Source organism: Arachis ipaensis, chromosome B03, assembly GCF_000816755.2.
Source record: "Arachis ipaensis cultivar K30076 chromosome B03, Araip1.1, whole genome shotgun sequence".
Lineage (NCBI taxonomy): Eukaryota > Viridiplantae > Streptophyta > Magnoliopsida > Fabales > Fabaceae > Arachis > Arachis ipaensis.
This window is the reverse complement of record NC_029787.2, coordinates 13,496,031-13,508,467: the sequence shown is the minus strand read 5'-3', so window position 1 is coordinate 13,508,467 and position 12,437 is coordinate 13,496,031. Positions and strand designations below refer to the sequence as shown.

Sequence of the window (12,437 nt, the reverse complement as noted above, 5' to 3'; positions counted from 1 at the left end):
TAAATTTATTTTAAAAAATATTTTTATTATAATTATATTACAATTAGCATTTAATGAATAATGCATAATTATACTAATTTTAAAAAATCTTAATTATAATTATATAAAAAATTAAACATAAATTTATAATTCTAATTGCTATAAATATGATACTAACGTTCATAGTGGTAAATTGATATTACAATAATTAATTTCTATAATTATTTTTTGTACTACTAAAGGCTATATATAGTGTTTCTTTGTGATTAGTGACTCTAAATCTAAGAATTAAAATATTCTTTTTTTCTAATCTATTATTCTTTTTTGATCGAGCAATTGTTTCTAAGGAGTTTTGTAGGTCAAGTTCAAGTCACATTCCCTCCACATTTTCTACGTTTGTTCGAAAATATTCAAAGTGGAGCATATAATGAGATTGAATTTCCTCAATTTAGGTTCAGTTTTGAAAAATTCGTGCCAACATTGAAGATGCAATTCAAAGATTGGTACTATATTTAAATTTTCTTCTCTTAAACTTTTTGTATTAAAAATAATTTTATAACATATTGTGATTTTTTCAGAAACTACCGGCCTTCTGGTGCATTAATGCAATGCTATTGAGAAGAATAAAAGTCAATTTAATTTGACAATTTTGACAAGAAGATAGTCTGAATTTGTACGGATTCTAAGTGTTCGATCTTATGATGTTATTTTGCTTGGTTGTTACGAGAATGATTCTAATTTATACGTATTTAAGGATTAGAATAGATTAAATATTATTTAAATAATTTAGTTCTAATATTAGTAGTTGATTAAATTAGTTTTAGAGAAATTTAAATTGTTTTCTCAATTATATATTATGACTATTCTTTTTGGATATGTTATTTTTAAACTTTTTAATATGAAATTTTTTTATTATTTTTAAGTTTGTTTTCTTTTTTGGATATATGTATCACCTTTTTTTTTGTATTTCAGATTAGTAATGCAATTATTAAGAGAAATGTAATTCATCAATAAATTAGAATGATTAAAAGTTTAATTATATTGTGTGGACACAAGATTGATTATTAAGATTAAGGTGTGAAAAAGGTAAAAAGAGTCACAATACATAGTTTTGCTTTCTTACTAATATATAAAGATACGTGAAAGAAAAAAATTAAAATATCACCATTTAAAGAAAATTGTTAATCATGCATATGAAAAGTGATTGGGGAATATACATGGATATAAAAAAAATATTACTAAAAGAGTAATAACTAAATTTATTATAACTATAGTAAAATTATCTTTAAACTATTAGTATTATTAGTAAATTTTTAAAATTATTGACATATTAGTATATATAATAAGTAATATTAAATTTTCTTTCATGTTTATCATTTAAAAAATTTATAATTTTCACATGGTCTTTATTCTAATTTTTTTTTCATACCTAATGACTATTGACTACGATCCTAACAATAGTATTACCTATAGTAGATTATACGAAGAGAAAGTATGGAAAATAAAGATAAGAATTATAAGGCTATAGAAAGTCTCATTCAAGTTTGAGGAGAGCAAGATGTTTTACATAGAAATAGTTCTAATAGATGATAAGATTAGTTGATTCATTTACTAAATTTTTTCAAGTAATGCTAAGTTTAATTTATAAATAGAGTTTAATTTTGATGCACTGACAGTGTTAAGCGTTTTACACAGTCGTGCAATCACATCCGTTCTTTTGGATGACCATTCACTCGGTTAATGTGAAAGGTATTTATTTTTATTGATGTGTCATTACGTAATCGGATACATGTGTAAAACTACTTTACACTGTCAATGCATCAAAATTAAATTCTAAAAAATATTTGTAGTTCATATTTTAAGTTAATTTTATAAGTACACCATTTCACAAGTTAAAAACAATTCTTTTTAATAGCTTTGTAATAAATGCTAATAGCTTTTATATTTAATTTATTTAGCAATATGATAAAATTAATTGTTCAATCAAGAATTATTTGACAAAAATATTTAAGAATGAATTGGTAGAAAGGAAGATCTATGTCTTCTCAAATTTTGAGATTGAGAAATTAAGCAGAATATATCTTCTGACTGTACACACGTGCAAAATATCTTTTAAGATGGAGTCACGTATAGTACATACGGTCGATGACCATAAAATTCCGAATAATCATTTTAATTTGCTTGCCCATGATGATATTTGAAACAAACAAATGAATGATTCTACTTATTTGATACGTAATTAATTTATATTAACCCACACAAAATTATTTTTCTTTTGATTTTAAATTTTGCCAAAAAATTGTATAATACTAAAATATGATAGCTCGAACATTACGACGACACTTATACTATTTAATACTAAAATATGAGCCTGTTTAAAACTTTAAACCGCAATACCAATTTAAAAATACTTTCGTTCAATAACGTACATCCATAGATACCATACAACTTACAAAAACTCATAAAGAGTACATCCATATATATACGTATATATATAAATAATATTACAAGCATTAACCAATACAAGTTCCTATCCCTCTTACAGAATATATCAAGGTAAAGGCGAGGGTTCAATAAACCATAACTAAAACAATATAGAGCATCTCAACAACAACTAAATAAACTCTTTGTGACTTCTGCGCCCATATCCTGAAAGGAAAAAAAATGTAGGGGGTGAGAACATCATCCTCGAAAGGGTTCTCAGTAGAGTGTTTTTGGAAATTATTGTAATAGGGTACGTGAAGGTAAACCGTACCAGTGATTAATTACCGTCTTATGCCTCTTTTCAAAAACAACGATTTGTAATAAAAGTAAAGTCTGAAATCTTTTATGAAAAAGGAACTGTTCAATTCTCAAAAACTCAAAAGCCTTTCAAAAAGGTTTATCTATACTGAACCAGATTAGCCTTTCATACTTTTCCAAACCAAAAACAGAAAAATCGCAACCAACCATCAGTCCATCTCATTTCATTCACAGCCCTAGGCCCAAACAATCCAACAGCAACTAATCCACTACAATCCAACAGAGTTTCAATCGCAAACACAAGTAGGAAAGTTCAAGCACAAACAAACAGTTACAGCAAGTAGAACAATTAGCAGTTAATCACAAGTAATCACAAAGGCAAACCAAGTACAATATACACACCCAAACAATGTCACATAGATGCATATGATGCATGCCTGTCCTAGTGGCTGATGATATCATCTGTCGGTTATATAGCCAACCCGACAAGTCCTGGTAGCTAACTATTGGACTGTCCCTCTGTCGTGCATCCCCAACTCGAGTTATACTCAACATAAACTTGATCATAATCATAATCCATATCCAACACCCCACTAGTGTATATTCACGGGGGCGAGCTCATCCGGGGCTTTCACAGTGCCCGGCCACCCTTACGACATAGGGTCAACAGAGTCTCGAGTCTCCACCTGGAGCACGTGGTGGCTAACCACTGCTTTCTTCCAGGGAACTCGTGTCTCAGATAGTGGAAGTGCAAAATCACAATTATCAATATCTCAGCATATATGCATTCATTCTCAACCATGGATCAACATCCATCTCAGCCATCCGGCTTAAATTCATAATTCATAGTCAGCCATACGGCTCATAACTCATTCGGCAATCAGCCATAATTCAATATCATACACAGCCATTCCGACTCATAACAAAATAGCACTTCCACCATTCAACATCATCAAATTCATAAAATCGGCATTTAAGCCATAAATCACTTTTCTCAATTCATTTCACTTTGAAATCAAGTTTCAACTCTTTTCAGCCTTGGCTTTAAAGATCGCATTTCTCAAATCATCTAAGGCTCATAAGCCCCTTTTTCTCAAGGTAGGTTCCCTTTTTAAAACAAAGCCACTCTCGGCATCCTCTTCCAAAACTTCCAAAACCATGAAAAGTTAAAGATTCATTTTGAAACATTCAAAATCATCCATCCAACAATGAGATTTTATAACAAAAGTTTCTCGACAGAGTCTCAAGCCTTTAGGGGAGAATAACATAACTCATTTCATCAAATTCACTTAAAATCATTAAAACCTTGACTTCCTAATTTGAGTAATAAAATAGGTTCTAAGCCAAATCGAGTCATGTAATCAATTACCCCTTTCAAAGCCATTTCCTTTACTTAAACAAAACCGGCTTCAATTCCATGATTAAATCTGAAGCGTTTCAAACTGCTAAGAGAATCATCTTTGTTGTGTTAAACTAGAGTTCGAAGGATACTCTGAAGCTTATTTAAAACGTCAGAATAATGAGGTTCATCAATCGAAATCCAAATCCTTTTAAAATCGCGAAAACTCTTCCAAGGGGCAATCTTTATGTAATAATAAAGAAAAACATAAACCCATTTTACCTTTTTAAAACAGCTTCAAAGCAAAATTCTCTTTCGAATGCCTTCCACCCAAAGACATACTATTTTTCTTAGAAAGTAAGGAGAAATCAAAATTCTCTTTTCAATAATTCTTTCAAAGCGTAGCTTCATCGCTTTCACAATTGTTCTAAGTAAAGTTAATAAAAGAAGCCCTAAATTCACAATCCTCCAAGTAAATAGGAAAGGCATTAAACTCATAATTTCTACAAATGACATTTCAAATACAGACTCGGATTTTATAAAAATTTCGGCAACATCTCCCCTAAAACTTGGATTTTGCCACCCGGTTCGGGTCCCAACTAAACCGTTCCTCAATCCCTTTCAACAGTCCAAAATCCAAATCAATTCAAAATCAAGCTAAATCCAACAATCGCCTCATTTGCATATCTCAAGGAAACCATTTCAAAACTAATTCATTATCAATCGATAAAACTCATTTTTAAAGCTTTAGAAAAATGGTTCAGCAACAATTCATTTATCAAAACCAAATCAATTAAAACAAACCAGGCTAAATTTCAAAGAATATTCTATTTTTCACATTATCAAGAAAGTCAATTCAACTCAAATCAATTCCCAACGAGTTAGACTCAAATTTCAAATCTTTAAAGAACCAATTTCAAAAACAGTCCGTTTCACAAAGCCGCACAATAATTTAGCCAAACAAACATTTATAATCATTCGAGATAATCAAATAATACATAAGGCTGCTACAATCACCAAATTCACATTGTCTCAGATCATTATCCATATATAATAATTCTAATATATAAAATATAGCTTTCGGAAAGTGTCCCTACTTCGACAAATTGAAACTATAATCCAGACGCTTCTCAGAAATCCATAATCCATTCGTCTCGACTCAAAACCAACGCGGCAGCTTCAAAGCACAGCCCCACACATTTTCGCAGCAGCATAAACAGCTCGAAACTAAGAAAGAACGGCTGAACCGAAACAGTGGCGGTCTCCGAGCCGGTTCAGCGGCAGCCCGGCAGCCACCTCAAGCGGCAGCGGTGACAAATTCCAATCTCGACAACTGAAACCAACACGCAGTGACTATAGTATTCTCGGAACTCAAAGGAACAGAAACCACAATTAAAACCCTTACCGCCAAACTTTTTCGGCGACGGCAGCAGCGTCTCAAGTGGCAGAAGCTCAGCCCGGAGCTCCGTCGGTGATCCCGGAAGTCACAGAACCTTCCTTGGCGGCCCAAATCACGGTGACTCAGCCTGCTCCTCTTCCTGTAGCGATTCCCGCAACATCACAAGCCCAAAGGGGCAGGGAGTGGCAGAGCTCAGCCACGGTGAAGCAGGGCGGTACAACGGCGGCCAAGCATAGCCCTCCAAACGGCAGTGACGCGGCCACAGCTCCTCTTCTCCGTGCTCGTCGGCGATCGTGAAGCACAAAGGCAGCATCTTCCCTTTCTCAGCGGACCAGAACAACGGAGACAGGAGGACTCATCTTGCTCCTCCAGCCCGCGTCTTCCTCTCTGTTGGCAAGGATAACGACTACCCAGCTCCGGCGACGGCGAGCTCGCAGTAGCAGCGGCGATATCCAGGTGCGACGGCGGCGCGCAAGACAGCGTCCCTCTCTCTTCACCGCGAGCTCCCTCTCATGCGCCGCCCTCCACTGTTAGCCTCTTCCTTTTCTTGTGCAAAGATGGCAACGGCGGCGCTGGCCTCGCGGCAAGGACGACGGCTCGGATGACGGGATCGACGGCAAGGCGCGGCTCTACGGAGCGGTGATGCATGCGAAAACGGCGGCGGTGAGGCAGCAGACGCAACCGGCTGTGGCGGCAGTACCCTTCCTGGCCGGCGCGCTCTCCTCCTTCCTTCTTCCGCGACTCAGTCTCTCTTTCTCTTTTGCTTCTGTTTCGTTCTTTTCATGGAAAAGGAAAAAGGGAACCGTGTGTGCTGCTACTTGGGGGGAGCTGGGTGTGGGGAAAAAGGAACCGGGTCGGGTAACGGGTCGTTGGGTTAGGGTTTTATTATTTTGAAAAATTAGGGTTAGGGGTGATTTGGTAATATCACATAAAATTGAGAATGATACTATAATTGAAACCCAAATTAAATCTAACACTAATTGCATATAGAAAATATTATTTGCTCATCAATTTTATAAATTATTTTCAATAAAATGTCCAAATCAAATAATTAGAAATAATATAATTGAATCCTTTACTTTTCCAAAACAGTAGTATCAATATTTTAAGATATTAATTATTTAATTCAAATCATATAAAATTATTATTATTTCATAACTATCAACTTTATAATTTAAATATAGAAAATAATCCAATAATTGTAAAATTAGATAGTAATCATAACTATCTCAAATTCAATAAATCACAACTTGCCTTAATTATCTTTAATAAAATAATTTCTGAAATTAAGGTTATAAATAACTATATGATTTGAAACTTGATCACAAGAAGACTTTTCAAAGATTCTGGGTCTTACAATGATGACTAAGTAATTTTCAACTCAAATCACTTGATTCAATGCATTTATATAATTTGTCCTAGTAGTACAATCAAAACATGAGTATTCAAACCCACTAGATACTAGTAAATTAAGGCAAAGTTTGCATTGATGAAATTCAATCAACAAGCAACCCAATCAAACATCAAGCAACCACTTGCAATTTATTTAAGTAGCAACAAGTAAACCAAAACTAATATAACTACTAAAATAAAAATTAAATGCAATAAAGACTAAGTAAAACAAGAAGAAGAACATGGAAAAAGCAAGAAAAGAGAGGGGTGGAGGGGGCGAAAGTGTGTTAGGACTTTAGGAAAAATACAAACAGAATTTTGCCCAAAACAGCACTTGTGCGTACTAGGGGTGTCTGCGGATCGGATATGGCCGAAAATTCGATCCGATCCGGACAATTTCTATCGGATCAGATCGGATATGATATCCGCACTTTTTAGTGCCGGATCCGATCCGATCCGATCCGCACATTTGCGGATCGGATCGGATCGGATATCGGATATATCCGCATAATTAAACCTTATCTTTTTAATCATATTTCTATGTAAAAAAATTTCGATAAAAATATTTCTTTTATACTTTTAAACTTATTTATTCCTAAAATATTTTTAATCAAACTCTCTCTAAATAACAAAAATAAAATAATACAATATATGAATAATAATTACTAACTAAAACCTACAAACAAGTAAATATAATACCAAACATTTATATTTATTTATTTTTTAATTATTATAGTGCGGATCTGCGGATCGGATACGGATATTTACCGTGGATCTGTGAATACGATCCGATCCATGGACACCCCTAGTGCGTACGCACACAAGGTGAAAAGTGGAAGGTGTGCGCTCGCACAAAGTATGCGAGTGCTCCAAACAGAGAGGGAAACAAGACGTGTACGTACGCACAGTACATTTTTTTTATGAAGGATCATGTGTGCGCGTGCACACAGGTCCATGCAGGTGCGCACGCACAAACACTTTTTTTTTTAGACAAGGATCATGCGTGCGTGCGCACAATGATCCGTGCGCGCGCACGAATCCGTGTGCGCACAGAAGCGAAAAGGGGTAAGGGTTCACACGCATAGGGTGTGCAACCGCTTCCACCAAAGGGAGTGTAAGGACGTGTGCGTACTCACATGGTGGTGCGCACGCACAGAGCGCAAAACAGAGGGAGATGCGCGCACACATAGCGTGCGAGCGCTCCCAACAGGAGGCATGCAGGATAGTGTGCGTACACACATGCCCTGTTTTTTCCCAAAAAAAAATTTTCAAATTCTAAGGCACTTTACCTTAGCCCAATCAAAGTTCAACCCCACAACATTCAAAAACTCAAACATTCATTATCCATATACAAAATTAACCTATCTACTCAAATTAAACTAATTCTAAGCTAACTAAAACAAGCAAAGATGCAAGAAAATCAAACTATAAACAAGGAGAAATGGTAAGAAAGATGTTACCATGGCGGGGTGTCTCCCACCTAACACTTTGGTTTATAGTCCTAAGTTGGACTTTTTTGAGGAGACTCTTGCTAGGATGGCTTGTGTTTCCACTCCTCCTTGAACCTCCATCCAAGCTTGCACTTTAAAGCTCCTCTGGGATCCCATATCCGAGTTTTCCGTTCTCCTTTTTGCGGATTTTTATGCTCCAAGACGGACGGACAAGCTCCTAATTGACCCTTGAAGTACCCCAACACTCTCCGTAAATCACTGAATCGTGCTTCACACCATGCTTGAATCCCAAAGCTTGAATTGGCTTTCTTAATGAGCCTTGGACTCCTTCGGCAACCCACACTTCTTTTTTCACCATGTAATAATCCAAGAAGGACCTTGAGTTGGTAATCCGTCTCCAAGATAGCATATTGATGGAGGCCAATGAAACTCAATGGTGAAATTGCCACCCACTCGATATGTTCTTGGAACGGAGTTGCTTCCTCACCAACTTTCTCTTCCCCATCACTCAAGTCATAACAAGGATGTTGTGAGAAGTCTACCTCCATGTGTCCCTCAAACTCAATGGAAAGAGGCTCATTAGGCTCATTGAGGGGATTGACCAAGGAGGACAAAAAATCATCTATGATGGAATCCTCATCTTGATCAGTCTCTCCCAATTCTCCCTTTCTCTCCTCCGGTTCACATACTTCACTTTCTTCCTTTTGTTGCACTTCAAGCTCTAACCCTTCTTCTTTCTCTTGTGACTCCATGCTCTATTCTTCACTACATTCATTGGTTGATCCCTCATATTCCTCAAGAGGAATGCCTTGATCGGATGAGCGTAGGAGGATTAAGCGGTTTACCGCTTCGCCTATGGTAGCCATGAAGTGCCCTTGTGTCCTTCGGAATCCTTCTTGCTCTTGGAGAAAGGCTTGAAAGTCTTGTGGTTCTTGGGCCAAGGGTTGAAAAACTTCACAATTAGGTAAGAGGCAAGGTTCATTAGTTGGGAAGAAGGTTGGATATGTGGGAGGTAGTGCATGTTGATGAGTATCTTGAGGTGATATGTAAGAAGGTGTATGGTGGTGGTGGTGTGGTGTTTGAAAACATGGTGATTGAGGGTTATATTGGGGTATGGATCATAGGTATATGGTGGCGGAGGTGTATAATCAAGATGAAATCCACCATATCCTTGGTTTGGGTATGCATATTGGGAAGGGTTTTGTTCACTATAGTATAGAGGAGGTTGCTCCTTCCAAAATAGATGCTCCAATCCCATTATGCAATCCAAAATTGAGGTTATAAAGCCCTACAAAGTGATCACAACCAAATTCCAAACCAAGAGGGTGATAACTCATAGAGAAAATTGAAAATAAAAACTAAAGACATCAATTAACAAAAGAAACAAAATCCTAATTAATAGCAAAAACAAATAAACCAAAAAGTATCTATTCACACTATTCACATATACACAACAACCAAAATATAGCACTCATGACGCTAGCTCCCCAGCAACGGCGCCAAAATTTTGATAGAGAGAATTATGCCAATTCGAAAAACTAGATAAAGTAATTCCGTTGTGAGTATAGTCCAAACCGGCAATGGATCCTCTCAATCAAAATTCAATTCAAGATATTGTCACAATTCAATACAAAATTAACCAAGAGTATTTAGACTCCCGTGTCGTTCTCCCTAGAAATTAATGACAACAAGTGCGTACAATTTTGGTTGTGAGAAAGCAAAGGGGGTTTTAATGATTGAAAGCAAACAAAATAAAAGAATAAAAGAACAAGACAAAATTACAATTGATAAACTAATAAAAGAGTAAAAGAACTATGTTTGTAATATGGATAAGTAATACTATAAAGTAATGGAAATGTGGTTCAAAACATAAAAGAAACCTTGACTTGGAATGAGTTAAGAAATCCCTTACTTACCATAACCACAACTATGATAATTATGATGGATTAATCTCACTAATTGCGTCAAACAACACAACTATACCTCATTTCCAAGCTCATCTTCTTGCTCATGCTCACCTGATATCTCTTCCAAAGATCTTTGGCCATGTATATGTAATTGGGGGAGTCTTCTGTTTAATTTGGAGAACCAAAGATCAAACTTCAAGTACTAAATGCACTTGATGCAGCCAAGACACAATTCTATCACTTTACAACAATTATCGTGACAGGAATGGATTTCTTCACGGATGCCTATGACCTGTTCTGTATCTCCCTCGTAACAAAGCTACTTGGCCACATATACTACCTGGTGGACGGTGCACCAAAGCCGGAAACATTGCCCCCCAATGTCTCTGCCGCAGTTAATGGTGTAGCCTTCATCGGAACACACACCGCCCAGCTCTTCTTGGGATGGCTAGGTGACAAGCTCGAGAAAAAGAAAGTCTACGGTATGGCTCTGCTGCTTATGGCGATTTGCTCTGTCGCTTCCGGCCTCTCGTTTGGTCGGGAACCAAAGTCAGTTATGACACGCTATGCTTTTTCCGGTGGGTTTGGAATCTTGGCCGGAGGCATATTTGCAACCGTTGTCTCATCGATATTCAAGGCAAAATTCGATGCTCCGCCGTATGAGGTTGATCTTGTAGGCTCAACTGTTCCAGAAGCAGATTTTGGGTAGAGAGTAATTCTTATGGTTGGGGCTCTTCCCGCTGCACTGACTTACTGTACTGCAGAGAGCTATAAGTGTTTGAGCTCTCGCGATCTTGAAAACTTCTTCCAAAGCGTTCATGGTTTTTGCAAAAGGAATCCAACCGATTGCCCTGAAGATATCTTTCTGGAAGAGATTCTGACTGTAAAATGCAACATCAAGCAAGAACCATGTACTCGCTGTTCCAAGAAAATGTAAACCATGGCGCAACACGAATTGCTTAGAGAACAAACCAAAATCCTTAGTTTGATCTTCTTTCTTAGATTCCTCTGTTTGGAGATCCACTTGCATAGCTCTAGACATATCTTTTGCAGCCTGCTCCATGTTCTTTGCAACCAACGCCTTGTAATGCGGGATTTCCGGCATCTTCGTCCTCCAATAGTATGTCAGTGCAGCGGGAAGAGCCCCAACCATAAGAATTACTCACCACGCAAAATATGCTCTTGGAACAATTGAGCCTACCGGATGATCAACCTCATCTGGTGGAGCATCGAATTTCGCCTTGAATATCGATGAGATAACGATTGCAAATATTCCTCCGGCCAAGATTGCGCCGCGAGTTTTCTTGTTTGCCTCCCATACCGAATCCGAGCCAAAACCGGAAAAAGCAGAGCGTCATCATAACCGACATTGGTTCTCGGCGGAAGGAGAGGCCGAAGGCGACAGAGCAAATCACCATAAGCAGCAGAGTCATGCCATAGACTTTCTTTCTGCCGAGCTTGTCACCTAGTCAGTCAAAGAAGAGCTGGCCGAAAAGTGTTTCGATGATGAAGGCTACGCCATTAACTGTGGCGGAGACCTTGGGGGAACTTTCTCGGCTATGGTGCACCATCCACATGGTGGTATATGCGTCCAAGTAGCTTTATTATGAGGGAGATACAACACAGGTCATAGGCATGTGAAGAATCTCATTCCTGTCAGGATGATTGCGGTGAAGTGATAGAATGTGTCTTTGCTGCATAAGTGCTAAAATGTACTTAAAGTTTATCTTTGGGCATGTATATGTATAGCTTTATGTAATCCCAAATAAACTACACAAAACAGTTATTCTTCAAAACAAAAGGACAAGTAATGACCTAAGTTTATTTGGCTAATGTAATATACTACCACAATTTTCTTTCTCTAACGATGATTACTGAACATGTAGTCACATAATGTATGCATACATAGTAAAGTTAAATAAGAAGAGTAAAAGAGTGAGAAAAAGAATAAGATTAGAAATTAAGATGAAAGCAACTTACCAGCAAGAATGTGAGAAACTTTAATGAGTTTTGAGAGAGAGGAGCAGAAAGAAAAGAGAGTATAGGGAAAAAGAATTGGCTTAGCACAAATGAAATGAAGAGAGTGGACACTTATTTATAGGCAAGGTTATAAAAATTGGACTAATCATAAAATCATTCTAGTGACTGATTTATTAGTCTAATTGGTTTAAATGTGATTTAATTAAAAAAATTATTTTATAATAAAATAATAAATAAATTATAAATAA

The 12,437-nt window shown here is 36.6% G+C and overlaps 1 protein-coding gene, 1 long non-coding RNA gene and 1 pseudogene across 3 annotated transcripts; 1 reads left to right on the top strand and 2 right to left on the bottom strand.

The window, feature by feature from the left end:
* On the bottom strand, positions 4,995-6,442 carry LOC110269977. The gene is made up of 2 exons (XR_002358855.1): positions 5,466-6,442; positions 4,995-5,393 (listed from the first exon to the last, which is right to left on the bottom strand). It is a non-coding gene; the product is annotated as an uncharacterized LOC110269977 (long non-coding RNA).
* LOC110269975 lies at positions 7,825-10,407 on the bottom strand. 2 transcript variants are annotated; one of them, XM_021118212.1, is made up of 2 exons: positions 10,321-10,407; positions 7,825-9,590 (listed from the first exon to the last, which is right to left on the bottom strand). In XM_021118212.1, the coding sequence occupies exon 2, from the start codon at positions 9,052-9,054 to the stop codon at positions 8,383-8,385; it is 672 nt and encodes a 223-aa protein (XP_020973871.1). In that variant the 5' UTR covers positions 9,055-9,590; positions 10,321-10,407; the 3' UTR covers positions 7,825-8,382. The 2 variants fall into 2 exon arrangements, with proteins under 2 accessions (XP_020973871.1, XP_020973870.1); XM_021118211.1 differs by having other exon boundaries at positions 10,286-10,395.
* Positions 10,444-11,979, top strand: LOC110269976 (annotated as a pseudogene).